This window comes from Oratosquilla oratoria, chromosome 9 (assembly GCF_046742065.1).
Source record: "Oratosquilla oratoria isolate Oo_2021 chromosome 9, ASM4674206v1, whole genome shotgun sequence".
NCBI classification, from domain to species: domain Eukaryota; kingdom Metazoa; phylum Arthropoda; class Malacostraca; order Stomatopoda; family Squillidae; genus Oratosquilla; species Oratosquilla oratoria.
Window position 1 is genome coordinate 11615979 of NC_134785.1, and position 17039 is coordinate 11633017.

At 37.7% G+C, this 17039-nt stretch overlaps 1 protein-coding gene across 8 annotated transcripts in view; it reads right to left on the bottom strand.

Annotated features, from left to right (window-relative positions):
* Positions 1-202: 202 nt before the first annotated feature.
* vari (MAGUK p55 subfamily member vari) overlaps positions 203-17039 on the bottom strand; it is a 101789-nt gene continuing 84952 nt past the window's right edge. For 6 of the 8 annotated variants that reach the window (XM_076189961.1, XM_076189960.1, XM_076189964.1 and 3 more), the window contains 9 exons: positions 12503-12817; positions 11095-11235; positions 7812-7928; positions 7513-7674; positions 6673-6883; positions 5196-5398; positions 3786-3917; positions 1462-1536; positions 203-1046 (listed from right to left, as the gene is read on the bottom strand). In XM_076189961.1, the coding sequence (XP_076046076.1) occupies positions 870-1046; positions 1462-1536; positions 3786-3917; positions 5196-5398; positions 6673-6883; positions 7513-7674; positions 7812-7928; positions 11095-11235; positions 12503-12817 (1533 nt within the window). In that variant the 3' untranslated portion in view covers positions 203-869. The remainder of the gene's footprint in view (positions 1047-1461; positions 1537-3785; positions 3918-5195; positions 5399-6672; positions 6884-7512; positions 7675-7811; positions 7929-11094; positions 11236-12502; positions 12818-17039) is intronic. The other 2 variants (XM_076189958.1, XM_076189959.1) reach the window with 2 other exon arrangements.

Sequence of the window (17039 nt, forward strand, 5' to 3'; positions counted from 1 at the left end):
GTTACACCAAATGGCTTATAACTGCCAACAAGCTGGTGTAGGCTGAGTTCCTCTCAAACAAAGCACGTTACTACATTATGTTATTGTCATTTGTAAAAAATATTCTTTTATTTATACAGATCATTTCTGATTTCCCTGTCACATACCTCCCTATGTTGTGGCTACCAAGATGTCAAATGATGAGGCAAATGAAATTTCTCAGTTACTAGTGACAATCATAAAATACTGATATAAATGTTGTTATCATAAATCATCAAAGATATTCATGTACAGTATTATGATATAAATTTATTTCTCAAGTTATATACATAGAATGGGTTTACAATCATCTTGTCTCAAATTCTTTAGAAATAGGTGAATGGATTTAATAAGAAGTATTAACATTCCTATTAAGTGTCAATGTAGGCTACCTCCCTTGTAAGGGGGGAAAAAGCCTTTGGTATATGTATGTATGTATCAATTGTCAATGTAGTGTACCAACTGACAACTATATGCAGGCACTGAATCCTGGAGACAATGGAAAAATTTATGTTCTGGCTTAAACACATGCACACACACATGCATACATACACGTGCACACAGTGAACACACACACACCTGTATCTGTCTATGTGTATTTCAGTGTGTAAGAATGTAGATTACATTCTTTAAAGTCTGTCTTACAACTGCATCTTTAACTTACATTGCATGTGTTGTTAACCTAGATTTGGCAGATTCATGCAACAATAACTTTATGTGGATCTAAGCGACAGTGTTCATCAGGCCCATGCAATCATGTTCAACAGATTCGGGACAAAATCACTCCATGACTGGGAAAGATGTTTATGTGACTCAGGTAACAACTGTTAAACAACCAAACGGAGTTGTCATCAGTAAACCCAAGTAACAGGAACCCACTGTGGCTCAGAGGCTAGCCTGTCCAGGGCTTCCATAATCTGAGCAAAGGTGTCATCTAAATCATTGTTGACAATTTCAAGGTCAAAGTATTTATCGTAGGCACGCTGCAACTTTGAGCTCTCATCCAATGTCCGCTTGTAGTCATCTTCCTGTTTCAATAAAACAAAAAAACTGACTGAAGACAAATACAATGGTAACATGTCAATTGTCACAATATTTTATAAGCCTTTTATCCATTATGTTGAATGCAAGAACATTACATAAAACACATATCACTTCTATGACTAATACATACTGTGTATGTATGCGTATATACATATATATACTGTATATATATATATGTAAACAAATATTATTTCAATAGGAAGCATAATTTGGCTGAGAAATATTAATGAGAAATATTATCCTGCAATGAAAAATAATTAAATGTAAAGCTCAGAAATTTCAAATGAATATCTCAAGTAACGAAAATAAAAATACAACACTTAAAATCTAGCTTTATACAATAAGCGATCCTTAACCTAACACAGCACAGTCTAAGGGCAATACAAACGTGCATATTACCTCATACAGGGATGCCAGGGACTCGAGGGTTCGCGCCCGCATTGAACTGTAGCGCTTCGAGCTGTTTCTATCGAACTGTAGAGGGAAGGAAGCCAGAGGTTCGGGAAATCTGAGTATTCACTATTCACATGGGGAGCAGGTATTAAGGAGCAATGAGATAAGTTTTACTTAAGAAGAGAGATGTGGATAAAAATCATTCAGGGAACATGGATTAGAGAAAAGACTGGGAAAGAAACTGAAAGGAGAGAGGAAAGCAGCCTTTGAGTTCAAGAGAAAGGATTGCGGAAATAAAGAGAAGTTGTAACAAGGAGAAATACAAGAATCTAAGAAGCACATATGACTTGAGGTCAAAAGACAGGTAAAGTACTTAGAGGAGTGCACAGAAATGAAAATAAATTCTACATAGCTCAGAGTGAAAAAATAAAGAGGAGCTGGATACATATGTGATACACAAGAGGAGAAAGGGAAAGGAAAATATTCAAGAAACAAAAGAGAGTGTATAAGGTATTGGTGGGGTTACAAGGATGAGAAGAGGCGTAGAAAAGGAAGGGTTTACACACGATACAAAAGGCTTAGCTGGAGAGGCTTACAGGAAAGGGTTTGGGTCAAGATCAAATTAACGACAAAAAGGGTTTGCTATGTAAATAATGGACATACATAACAACACTGTATTAAATCAGCTAATGACTGGGAGCATTGCAAATGATAAATACAGCAACCAAATTTTCAACAAAGCATGAATATGATTTTGAAGTTCTAACACATTTATTTTTTTTCTAAATAAAAATCATACTAAAACCACAAAAAAGTAGAAATATTTTGCAAAAATGAAGTCATTCCCATGCAAATTTGATTCTGTGATGGCATTGACTGAATGCCAATGCATACCTGAATTACTACAGGGTTGCATCTATTATTTTAAACAAGATTCTTGGTGATGCAAAGTACATATACATCAGTCTAAAACATAAGCAAAACAAAATCGAAATAGTAAATACATTCTCATAATACCTGTTTCAACAACCACCACGTGGTGTGGGTTAAAAAAGAGGGATGTTTGAACTGTACTACAGAATGGTAAAAGCCATCTCACACTGAAAATGGCCTGGTTGAACCACATATATAACAAACAGGAAAAAAAGAGTTAAACTTGTGGGATCCTAGCCCTGTTTCTCCAACTAACATAACTAGTTTTCAATTCCCTCATGGTTTAATGCCATGTTTCTTTATTCATTCTTCATACATTAACCTTTGCATCTTTTATATTCTTCCTGTGATATCTTTGATTTACTAAAACTTAGTTGCATCCTACTTAATGTGATGTACATATGTACATACATATACCAAAGGCTTTTTCCCCATTACAAGGGAGGTAGCCAAAAAATCAAAAGCATAAAATCCATTCCCACCTATTCCATCCCCACATACTCCACTCCCATTCACTCCCCTCCTTCCCTCTTATCCTGGCTCCTCCTTGATGACGGGTCATCCCTGCATCTTGCCTACTGCACATTTCCATGTACAATGTGAAAACAGCATAATGAACGGTGGCTTCTATCTCACTGAACCATATATGAAGGTTACATGAGAGATACAGGGGAAGCTGGCTGTGATGTTTATTGAAGTGGTACGGAGCCTGGCAAGCCCTGAGCTAGTTAACCCGCACACCTTGGGCAAGTCCACTTCTCCCCTTGTACCACTACCCACTCTCCTATAAATGCTAATGCTTACCATACATCCTACATGAAAATACTGGTTGATCTGGTTTAATGCCACAAACTCTCCTCACTGGAGGCTAGGGTGGTGCCTCCTTATGGTGGACATTTTGAAGCATGGGCTTTTATGTCGTCTGCTCTTATTATGAACTCAATTTACAGGATTCAAACTGCCACCACTCCCAACCTTTGCTACAACTAGCAATCCTCTAACCCATCTGGCTGGGCTGGCAAGCATCTTTATGATAATAACAAACAATAAATTCATAACTAAACTTTGTGATTATGATGACAATGACAATAATAATAGCAATAAGAATGGAATATGGAAGCTAATAAGCTGTAATACACATAATAGCACCAATTCAATAACACAAAGGCATTCAAATACATGCATAGCATAATTTTCAGTATGAGATGGCTCCTGGGAGTGATCTAACATCAAGGCACAGTAGTATGGGTAGCTTGTGTACCAATACTACAATGTTGGGGTAAGGTTAAAACCAGACAATTGAATAATCTTGTCTGCATTAAGGAAGAGTGGCAGAAGTCGAGTGAAGATGTTCATAAGTCTATCCTTATGTACAAGACCTTATATGTAATGCTTACAGTCAGGTTCCTGCTGGAATAAGCAAGGGATCGTCCACTTGCATACATATTCTTGATTTGATCCATGCCAGGTGCTGCAAGGAATATCACGTATGGCAACAGGTCACTTGAATTTCGTAAAAACTTGAGGCACTGCAATAAGTAAACAAGGGTTTCTGAGTTACTTCAAACAGTTACAGAATCAGGGAAGATCACACGACTGCACTGAGAATATATATACATATATATATATATACACACACACACAAAAGGAAAAATCTTAACATATGGAACAATCACTCATTTACCCAGTAATCTATTTTATAGGTACAAATAATTTCATCACTTGTTGAAGCACATATTAAATTACATACGTACATATACCAATGGCTTTTTCCCCCTTACAAGGGAGGTAGCCAAAGTTAAAGGCATAAATCCACTCCCACCCATTTCATCCCCACATACTCCACTCCCATTCACCATCCCTCCCTCTTTTCTTGGTTCCTCCTGGATGACAGATCATCCCTGCATCTTGCCCACTACCCTGGGTCAGAAGTAATGTAGCAAGATACAGCACATCCACAGCAAGGCCGCTTCATTTAATTGGTGACCCTCCCCTCTCCATCCCCTCAAGCAGAAAAAAGAGAAGATGGGGAGAAATCCCTTCAGGCTGGGTCAAAATATCATTCACACCTACCCCCTCACCCCCCATCCCCCACCCACTCCTTTCCATGAATCACGGCATCATCCATACAACCATTTCTCCACTCATCCCTATCTTCTGTCTTTTCCCTTCCTTCTTCAAAAGACATTCCCCTCTTTCCCAGTGCCCCCTTTACCCCATCCATCCTCCTCATCCTTGGTCACTCCCTCCACCTCTGCCTTCCACACCTCTTTTACTAATCTTTCTTCACTTATTCATGTGTCCAAACCATCCCAATAATCTTTCATCAACCCTATCTCCCAACTCCCTTTCCACCCCCATTTTCCTCCTCACCTCCTTGTTTCTCACTCTATCCAGCCTAGTAACCCCTACTATACTTCTCAGGCATTTCATTTCAAACACATTTAAACTCCTCCTCTCTTATGTTCCATGTTTCTACCCCACACAGTGCATACATATTAAGTTGTTCTTTATAAAATATTCACTCACTATTCCCAGACAACAAAATATTTTCAGTGAGTGATTTATGGGCAAACCAGTGGTTGTGACTAGTTTTCTGGGGGCTGCAGATGTCCTGCAAGAGAGAACTGGGGTAGTGGATTGATTGACAGATTGATATATTCATCTTGTTTCATATTATATTCTGTTCACACCTAAAGAAAACTTAAAACGTATGTTGAGTAGTAATGTTCTTATCTGTCACTTGGTTACAGCATTTTCATTCAATACTTCACAAAGTAAGAATTGTATGAAGGAGCGCAACATACCACGGGTGAACAGTCCAAAACACACATCTTGCCCGAACGGATGACTGAAAGGATGGAATCAATCTTGGTGCCGTAAAGATTGCCATTGAATTCTCCATACTCAAGGTAACCATGAGTTTTGATATCCGCTTCCATGGCTTCTCTTGTGGTGAAGTGGTACGCCTTTCCATCCTCTTCATAATCCCGCATTGGCCGTGAAGTATCTGCACAAATATGAATATGTTCTACAGTATTTTGAAGGAAGATAAGGGAAGCAAAAGGACATTGTTAAAGGAAGAGAAAGAAGTCAGAGGGATATAGGTGGAATATTTCAAAGAGTCGCTAAGTGTAGAGGACAGGGAGGTTTTGGCAGTCACAGTGGAAGATGCTAGAAAAATGACTGGTGGGTGAGAAGAATGATATTGATGATAGTGCAAAAGAAGTTTAAGTATCATCCGAAAGAAATAAAAGCTGGAAAGGCATCTATATGTCATGTAGAATATAAGTCAAAGGATGAAATAGTAGTGGAATGGCTGGTGAGGTTGTTCAATGTGTGTCTGAGACATTGATTTTCGACCACTGTGCTGCATCACACTAGTGTGCCAGGAAGCATCACAGGTGTGTTGTGCTAGATTTGAGTTGATTCTCCCTCAATGTTTCAGTGTAGTGTAGTGAAAACAAATAGGTACAAAACTTTCAAATTTTATCTTTAAACACTGATGGTGTGGCTCAATCATTTTACTGTTTAGCTCAATGTACCATGAGATAATCAAAGAGTTGCAGATGACACCATGTTTGCGGCTGCTTCTGAGGAGAGACGGAGATTGGAAAGGTATTTCATTTTTGATCAAGTGTTACTATGTATATACACCAAAAGATTATTTTCCCTTTATGATGATTGAGTAAATGCATACACTCATCCCACACCCATCTAAAAAAAAAAAAAAAAAAAAAAAAAAAAAAAAATGATGAGAAAAGATGAGAAAAAGTGAAGGGAGATACTGTTTTAACTATTGTATTCATGTCTAGGCTTTACAGATTTTTTTCTGGCTAAAACTGGATGAATCTATTAGGTAGAGGGAAAGAAGTGGGCAGTTCAACAATACTCAAGAGTCTTACAGCATGAAAAACTAGGAGATGTACAGAAATTTTATTTCAAATAAAAGTTGTTAAAGCCTCAGTAATGAATGTATTAATAATAATAATAATAATTCTATTTGGCACTGAATCAATATACATTTAGTGCAGATAAGGAAATGGACACATAGTTCAAAATAACAATTACAAATGCCGAGGATAACACAAGAAAGCATGTAAGCTTATTTCCATTGTGGTCCTCAATAGACTGATTTTTTACACTAAGTTACACAGACAACATACGTAGGGGTTAAGGGGACCAGAGTCATGAATAATACCACTCAGTACACATATGACACATGAACATTATCATAGATTTGCTCTGCTACTGAACCAAGAGACAAATGTTAACCAAACGTACGTGGAATGATGGTGCCAAACTTGGAGGGATCGGATGCAATAATTTTTTTCTTGAGAGTTCTTCTTCCAACACCATGAGAACCAATGAGGACAAGAGTTTTCCTCATGAAAGGCGGCATGCGAGCAACTTCTTCATAGAGCAGTAACTCTGCTTTGTCATAATCACTGCTCTGTTTGGTTGAAAACATAAATTTCTTTTTCCTTTTGGAAATCTGTAAATAAAGGGACAAGGGAAATAACCTTTACTAAAATTGTTCAAAATAAGATTCATATGCAATACTAATGCTTATTTTTCTTGCTTTTATGATCTGGATCTAAAGATGATTTTATCTAACGTATCGTACTTTATGGTCTGTAAGCACACAAAGCCGGTTTTGAGTAGTCTTAAAATATGAATAACAGTGTCAGGGATAAAATAGTGAACAGGTAATATCCAAATCTTAAGTGAAAATTGTGATGAATAAACAATTTAGTGATGTATAATAAACATGAAAAATGAAGGTATGCAAAGGGCATCAATATTCCTTTTGTAAAATATTCTACTATAAGGTCACAAGCAATAAGCATCTTAAGACTTCTGCCAAGGACACAAAGGAAAGTGACTAACAGATAATAGGAAATCATATCTACCATAAGGTATACATACATACATATACCAAGGCTTTTTCCCCCTTTCAAGGGAGGTAGCCAAAAAGAAAAAGGCATAAAATCATTCCCACCCATTCCATCCCTAAATACACTCCACTCCCCTCCACCCTCCCTCTTATCTTAGCACCTCCTGGATGACGGGTCATCCCTGCACCTTGTCCACTGCCAGAACTTTACAATAACAAGCTCATACCCTGGTTCCACAGATGCCGATCTTGTGCACATAATCGTATTCTTGTCTTACGAAAGCTTTACGTCTTTCTTCTAGTTCCTGCGAGGGAATCAGCCCTGTTCTTCTCTCGTCTGAACCAACAAGCTGGGCTTGCCACCAATTTGGGTCTGACTGATCTACAATCTGAATGGTTTGATTTATGTAAAATTTCATTCAAAAAATTGCATATACATTAAAAATATCATAAAAACTAATCTTAATAAGGAAATTAATATTTTCATTGAACACATTCAGTACAAATCCTCAGAATTAAACATTACCTGTAAAATATCTCCTTTTTCAAATGCAAGACCAATATCTTCTGGTTTCTGTGACGGGCAAATCGGCAATAAAGTGTCGTCTATGGGGGTGTATGAGTACAAGGCTCGCATGTAACACTGTAATAAAAAGATTACAAGTTACATAAAGGCACTACACACTGAAAAAGAAAACAGCTTTTTGGCAATGTATAAAAAACTTGTATGAATACAAGCACTTTAACATACACAGCTTGATCATGCAAAGAAACTAAGACCATGTACTAAAAGTTCTATCTATCTATCTATTTATATACCAAGAGCTTTTTCCCCCTTAAAAGGGAGGTAGCCAAGTCAAAGGCATGTACATATAATTCTTCTCATTGTTAAGAAAAATTGTGTATTTTGAAGTATTTTGAATAATTTGTATATATTTTATTTTAATTGACATGGGTATGGCAATGCGTGTTAGACACAAGTCATAATGCCATATTGTGGGTCATAATTTGGGTCCCATCCGCCACCCTTTCCCCATCTCAGCTCCTCATGGATGATGGGTTATCATACTAACTAAAAGCTAATAGAGAAACGCAGTCCCTATATCAGTGTAAATCAATAAATTAATGAGCACAGGTGTGTAATGAACCATTGATATTACAGTTACTGAAATATATAGTGGGATGAATGTAGGGTGGGTGCATGTTTTGACTCTGCCATTCCCCTTATAAGGGGTAAAAGGTCTGGTGGTATACGTATGCATGCATAAAGAGATTATCTAAAAAAACATCATTTTAGATATAATATGAATGCACTCATGAATCCATATTTGTGAATATACAAGTGTTAAGTCAAATCTGATAACATAGGATGCTACCGTGTTATCATGCCCAATCAATCTAAACTTGAGGAGTCTCTCAATATGATCTCCTTGACATCATCTTCCTACTTGCAAAAATGTCAGCACTTAAACAGAAGGAAGAACTGACACCATAATACACATCTACAATCAATGCTGTTATAACATGCATAGGGAATAACAACTTATTCAAACAAGTCATGAAAACCAAGCTCAAGGTATCTATAATCAACAAATAGAACAAGCAAAAAATAAGCAAACAGGTATAAGCAAGAACCGAGAAATACAATCAGACATTCATAGAATACTACACTAAGATAACTGAGTGGATAAGGTGATAAAACCAACAAAAAAAATTCATAAACAACTGAAAATATTAACAAAAGAGGCATCCACAGTACACTACCCTAATCAATATAAATGAAACAGCATACAAACCAATCCTTTAAAAGATGAATCTTTGAAAGTTTTTCATGGCTGTGTAACAATAAGACATTCTATCAATTTCCCTTAAAAAGATTTAATTTAATCCCTAGAGGACTGGTGGTTTCTTCTAGCTGAATAAAATCACCTAGTACTAGCCATAATAATAATAATAATCTATGTACCATGGGCTTCTTCCCCCCTATATGGGAGGTAGCCAAGTCAGAGGTATGCACCCACTCCCACCCATTCCATTCCCATCCATCTCCCTCGTTTCCCACCATGGGGCTGCAGGTTTCCTAATGGTGAAAGTCTAGTGACAGTTATTGTCATTATCTTTGTTATTATTGCTCTTGTTTTCATTATTATTGATATTTTCATTATTATGATCAAAAAAATAACTTTAATAATGTGTCAGGTACATAGGGGACATGGGGCTGGCTGAAGGCAAACTCTGGAAAGTTTTGTTAGTTTATTTACAGTTGGACGCCTATGAATCAGATAAATAAGCTCACTTCTGGCTGTGGGAGGAGTGGGGATGGTGGGGAGATGGTTACTGACCCAGCGGTGAGGTCTTGGTGCTGGAGGTGGCTGGGGACAGCTTCCTTAGTCCTGAGGCCATCTGTCACAGCAGGAAAGATGGTGGGAGATTCCTCCCCTGGTTCCCGAGGCTGTCTGTCACAGCAGGGAAGATGGCGGGAGAATCCTCCCTCAGTTCCCAAGGCCGTCTGTCCTTAGTGACCTCATGGTAACATCTTATATTCACCGGGATCAGGTCATGACTCTCGCATTAACTGTCCCTTGGGAGATGCTCAGCACAGCTGAGGGCTGCAGGTGTTCCAGCAGACTCATTCTGTCTAACCCGGAGTGGCAGGTCAGACCTCAAAGGCCTGTTTGTCAGATTTGATGTGGTCAGGGCATGACCTCAGGGCATTGACTGCCAGGTGTTTGGTCCTTGGAGACCTTCCAAGGCACCAATGCTACTTATGCATTACCAGTGAGGCAACTGCCTCATATAATGAAAACAAGAGCAATAATAAGAATAATGATGAAAACAAGAACAATAATAACAATAATAATGATAATAAATGTTGCCTAGACTTTCACTAATGAAAAACCTGGTGCCCCACAGCATTTATCATAGATCACTGGAGAAAATATGATGGACTGTTGTCAATGTTGTATTACAGTGGGACTTTTTCTATGTTACTTGCTTAGACCAGTAGGAGAAGGGAAGCAGCTGTCAGATATCAGCTCTCTATATGTGAAATGATGGAGGCAATAAAGCCAAAGCTGATAGAGAGTTCTTGGGCCTTATCTGGAGAATGAGCATCATCCCCTTGGGATTTCTCTTCCAGAATGAGATTAGGGTATTGACTGATTTTGAAGATGGACAACAGGGGGTTGATTCTCTTTGTTGTCCATCTTGGAGGTACCTGTTGTTGGTCTTCTTTCTTTCTTTTGGTTTTGTTCATGGAAAATTGTTTTGTGGGCCATTTATCTGTATGTATATATTTTATTGCTCTTTGATGTATGTAGACACTGACAAAAATTTTGGGCCCACACCAGTATAACATAGCCGTGAGTTCAAAGTTTATTTTCAGAAAGATCTATAGGAGAGCTCAAGTATCATTGCCATCTACTGTTGGGCTGTGGATTTCCAGCCAGTAAAACTCAACAGTTTTTGTCATTAACCCATCTCATCACAGCTCTTCTACCCTTTTTTTAACTATGAAATGATAGCTCTACAAATATGTATTTGAATGGAGAAAACATCAGAGCACAATGAGAGAAGAATAAGACAAAGGAAAAACAAAACAAAGACTAGAAATCTAAGTTAATGGTTAGAAATGAAGAGGAATGAGTAGAGGAGTAAATTTAATGTAAAGATGAGTGTAAAGTACACAGACAAACCTAATGTGAAGTTCCTAACCTAAAGAGCTACAGCTTATGAAGAGAAAGCATCCCACAACCATGAAAACCAATACAAAGACTATTTTCGAACAAAAAATAAATAAGCACACTTACAATGGTGCGGGTGGCATCAGGATGGAGGCTCGTGGTTACCTGATTGGTGGGAGTGGGGTCCATGATGGCCGGGAGAACCTTAAATGTAACAGAATCTTGACTCTTTGCCACCTCATCGTAAAGCTGTTCTAAGGAGTCGATCTGCCATAAAGAAAAAGAAAAAGAAAAAAAAAAGTTGTATTAGTGACTCTGAGTTAAGTTTTAGATGTAGCAGTTTTTAATTGGGGGGGGTTATCTATCATTTTGCAGTTTTATAAATGCAAAATATACTGTCTCTTATCTACAATGAATGTAATATACTGTATGAATTAATTATATATACAAAAAAATCTAAACTGTTCTATATCCAATGCTACATCATGATGTTTCTGTGATCTCCCCATGCTTCAATCAGATGAACAATCCTACAATGGCCACAGCACTCAGCAGAAACAATCTTTTATATCAAGTCCTGTATCTAGCACCCATCATTTCATACATGCATACATAAATACATGCATATATCAAGGGCTTTTTCCCCTTACAAAAGAGGTAGCCAAATTCAAAAGGCATAATTCCACACCCATTCACCACCGCTCCCTCTTTCCCTCTCATCTTGGTTCCTCCTAAAATTTTAATCACATCATGGCTTTGTTTCATTTACTCTCTTTTTAACAAAACTATAATGTTTTGTTGAGAAACAATTACTTAATACCATAGGAATATACCTTCTATAATAATAAAGACAGAAGTCTGTCTGTCCGGGACCCCTGTATTTCAGTCTATATTTGCTCTACATAGACATATTATACCCTTTTGGAATGAGGATGTTCCTGAGACTGAAAATCTACACTTCATTTGGTTCTTGAATATCCAGCATTGGGATCATGTCTAGATGAGGTTTTGTTACATGCTAATACCAGGTAATTGAAAATTCAATTTTTGAAAGAACTCAAAAATTGTGAACTTGCAAAATTTTCAAACTGTGATATAAATCTGTGATAGCAGAGTACCAATACATGTTTTATTATTATTGCTCTCTTTAGTTTTGGGCTGCAGTCCCAATTATATTCTATCAACTCTTAACTTGAGCCCTTTGGCATAGCCTGGAGAACCACCCATTTACACATCTAGCAATGACCTGCACAATATGATCTGTCTCACTGTTAGTCTTTACGTTATCAATTTATGGATATTTATTTTCATAATATTACTGCATGGTGATAGAAATGGCTTGGGGTTTCAGGGAAAGACAATGACAGTGAACTTTAAAGTGAGCCTCTCTGAGGAGAGTGATGTGGCAGAAGCGCGGCCTCATCGGCCGACGCCTGGGGGCTACATAGAAGCTAGCTTAAAAGTCCACACATTTCGGGAACGATATCATTTGAGGTTCATCTTTATTACAGAGAGTACAGATGTCTCCACTCACCTGTTTTCCGTTTACCTCACTGATGGCGTCACCAACATGCAAGAGGCCCTGACGGTCAATAGAACCTCCTGCCAATATGCGCGCGACCACCACATGCCCGGATTCATCCTTGCGCACTGTCAGACCCAATGGTTCCTCTGGATTTCGACGAAGGCCGACCACGCGGATGGCATCCACCTGGTAGCCGTTGGTGTCTAGCTCTTCTGGCATGAAGAGAGCGTTGCTGTGGCCGTTGGAGTTGTGACACGTAGTGTGGCCTGGGCTGTCACAGGCGTATCGTCGATCAGCTATGGAGTCGTGAGTTTCAAGCAAGGCCTGCAAGATCAATTTATGTAGCAGTACTAACTAATTTACGGTTCTTAAAAGGGGAAGACTGATCTAATGAAGTGTTATGGTTTCTACTAGACGGGTGCTAACACTCTAGTAACTAGAGTCTTATAAGGGGAAGACTGATCTAATGAAGTGTTATGGTTTCTACTAGAGTGTTGGCATCCGTGCAGAATGAGAGTTACATTCGAGTATTCTGGGATGTTTAAGAGAAGTGACATGTATACAGGAAAATTTGCTGAAACAGAATATGTGAATTACTGAAACAATAATGTGGTTACAATGAATCATACTGTTTGTGATATGCTAGGGTTTTCTAGTTTACTATTTCTAATTGAATTTTAATGTCTGAATGCTCACTTGTAAGATCTTTACGTAAAAAAGAATTCTAACTCTACTTTCCTTAAACTTAATTTTACCAAAACTTATATATTTTGTTCAATTACTTTTGGTGAACTGATAAATATAATTTATTGCAAGCATTAATTTACATTTGTTCAATTTACATTTAAAATTACTTTAGGTGAACTGATAATTTATTGCAAGCATTAATTTGATTATACTGCTTATGGAGCTTAGTAAATTAGTTTGATACAGTGGTCTCACAGCACAAAAATGTTAACCACACAAAAAAATGCATATGAGAGAAACAGACCAACGGGCATACGGGGCAGTCATGCTTTTTAGAAGGTGCGAGAAAACTTGAGGTAGAGAGAAGTTCCAGCAATATTTCAACGTAACTAAACATGCCATCAATCTACCACATTTATCAAACTCTAATCACTCCACCATTCACCTATACATAACAATTAATCTAAATATATTTTAGCTAATTCTGCTGCGTAATAATATCATGGATATACAAACTACTAATAACAAATACTGATATAAAATTCTGTAATCTGAATAACCATCACCACAACCTGTGCTGCTTATTGCGCATGCAATGTAATCAACAAAATGACAATACAATAATTAATACAACCACATATAAAAGTATATCCAGTAGAACACATTTAGGTATCTATTTATTTTCATACAGTAACCAGTTTCGCCATTTTTCTTCTCTTGAGAGATACATTTTCTCCGAGGAAATTTTCAATAAAAATAAACAACAACAATGGTGTTGCTACATATTGTAAATGAGACGGTGATAAAGTAATCGATACAAGTAATGTTCGTATTCATCTAATGCAATTGGAAGGTGGTGTGCCAGTCACTGTGAACAATATTCTCATAATATGATACTCGCGAGGACGTCACGAATTATTCGGCGTCGTTTGCAAAGTCGACAAAAATGGCGCGATCTCCGGTGAGTGATATATCTATTTTTATCAACAATAGTGTTATTACCATCATTCTATCATTATTAATTTTCTTTTTATTTTCAATTACTATTATCTTCATCATCAACAACGTCATCATTATCGCGTTTTGTTTCTACCTTTTCTATTTAAATTTCTTTATATAAAAATATATCTCCTTTGAACAAATAAAAAAGGGAAACTGATTACCACTTGAAAATTAATAATTACCCACAAACCAAAAGAAAATAATCCTGCGGATTATACTATCCTGAGAAGGAATATGACCGTAGAGTTGAAACCTTGGAGATAAGAAAGACAACTTCATTACATAAAAATTCTACAAACTCATTTTTCAATAACAATAAAAAATCATCTATCCATTAGATAATTTTTGTTTAATTATATGCTCCAACAGTCAAACGATGACTGATTGTAGAGAAAAAGTGATAGAGCTAGAGGTACAAAGACAAATAAATAAAATAAGACAACGAAAATACTGTTTTCCGAAGACTTTGTATCCAGAACATAAGTACAGGTAGATGTTCCAGAATTATAAAATTGGATTTCAACGGGTATTTCCAGAAATCTAGCTTCGTTACTTTTTTTTCAGTGAATCTCTTTCAGTGGAAAAAAAAATCCGTAACGTTTCTGTTGTAATAATCTTATTTGTGAGAAAGAAAATGCTGACAGGCTGGTGGACTTTCTCTTGTCCAAATGTTACATTTGAAATCGTCCCTAAGTGGAGTAGCCTATTGGTGTGTATTTACCTAGTTGTATTTTACGGGAAGGGGAGCTTTGCTCGTGGTGTCCCGTCTTCATATCTCATTTTATCTAAACTATTTATAAATTCATGTATTGTTTTTGCACACACTATTTTCTCATCTAACTTGTTCCAACTGTCCATTACTCTGTGAGGAAAGCTGTTCTTTTTCAGATCTCTTCTACAGCTGTCTTTCCGTGTCCTCTTGTATTTCTATCATCCCATTTTATTAGATCCTCTCTATCAATTGTGTGTGTGTGTGTGTGTGTGTGTGTGTGTGTGTGTGTGTGGTGCAGTAAATTAAACTAAGGTTAGGTTAGGTTAGTTTACATTACATTAGTTTTCATTCTTTTAATCATCGTTTTTCTAAATGTTAGGGGACCATTTCCTATCTCATCTCCCCTCCCCTCTCCCGTTCCTCTACTACAAAGACCCACAACCTCTAAGTAACCGGCAACTGCCACGAGACTGACCCAAAACTTACTCAAGGAAGACACAGGAGCTGGCGGTAAAGATAATATACGATAAAATGTTTTGTGTTTTCTGTGATTTCCAACATTTGAGTAAGAAAAAAAAAGCTAAGGGGGGGGGACTTTACCCCCCGTAATTAATTTCTGTGTTTGATGATAGACTGTATATGTCGGGTATATCACATGTTTGGAAAAGTGAGAGAATGTGCAATTGTGAATAGAAAATCCATATACACATATACACTGCAACCCCACAAATAAGATATACATACGTATAATATATATATATATGTATATATATATATATATATATATATATATATATATATTCTCGTATGCTCACATATCAATGAAAAATTGATATAAAATCAAAAGTCCATTGCGCATAAAGACGGTCACTCGTATAAATTTAATTATATTTTCGCCCTTACGTACAACCTGAATTCCATCCTGACTCCAATTTATACAAAAAACAAGAGGAGGAACGACCTGACGACGACACAGAAGGAGGAGGAGGAGGAGGGTCAAGGGAGAAAGCGAAGGAAAAGAAAACAGAATAAATAATCAAATAAAAGGAGACAAACGAGGACCACAATATTGGAGGACGAGGAAGGGAAGCTTCTGAAGACGGAAGAGCCGGCCAGAGAGACAGAGAAAGAGACAGACTCCCCCAGGAGGGAACAGAACCTAGTAGGAAGGTACACTGCCCGTTTGGAAGCCCAGGTCTGCAGGTACATAGCCCAGGAGTCAGGGGCCCGACACCAGTGAAGCCTAGAAGACGAGGACCACCGTCCCCCAACAGGAGGAGTCGACGAAGGGTCCGTCCCGAAGTCCAGAGGCAGAAGAGCTCTTACGTCCGCCGCCTTCTCCTGAAGGAGACGACAGCGACCACGTCGAAGGACGTCGACGAGATCGGAGGGCGTTGTTAGCAAGCCGAGAAGTCAGTCAGGGTACAAGGGGTCGTTAGTTAACTAACTATCGAGAGGTCAAGAGCTACTAGGTCAGTCAGGGTGCAAAGGGTCATTAACTAACAGGAAGCCAAGAGATACTAGGTCACTCAGGGTACAAAGGGTCATTAACTAACAGGAAGCCAAGAGATACTAGGTCACTCAGGGTACAAAGGGTCATTAACTAACAGGAAACCAAGAGATACTAGGTCATTCAGGGTACAAAAGGTCATTAACTAACAGGAAGCCAAGAGCCACTAGGTCAGTCAGGGTACAAAGGGTCATTAACTAACATTTTATTATTATTTTTATTATTATTATTTATTTTCTGTTGTTCCTGGGATATCTAAGAATACCTCCCAAAATTATTTACTCATTATCAATTTTATTTTATTTTATTTTTATTATTATTATTATTTTTTTTTTTTTGGGGGGGGGGGTCCTTAGGACACCTGAGAGCCCCACCCTATAGAAAATATAATAAAATAAAATGAAATAAAAATTAAATAAATAAAAGAAGAAAGATACTGGGACTCAAAATGAATTAACTAAACCTAACACCGGAGTATTCTCTTCAGAGTTTACTAGGTTCCTCGTCAACCAACCCCTCCGACTGGTTGAAACCCTTCGTCAGCTTTATTCAGGTTAGCAGCAGACGCTGGCTGAGCGGGTTAGAGCGTCATTTGCGGCGAAGGTCGAGGGGATGGCGGTTCGAATCCTGCCACC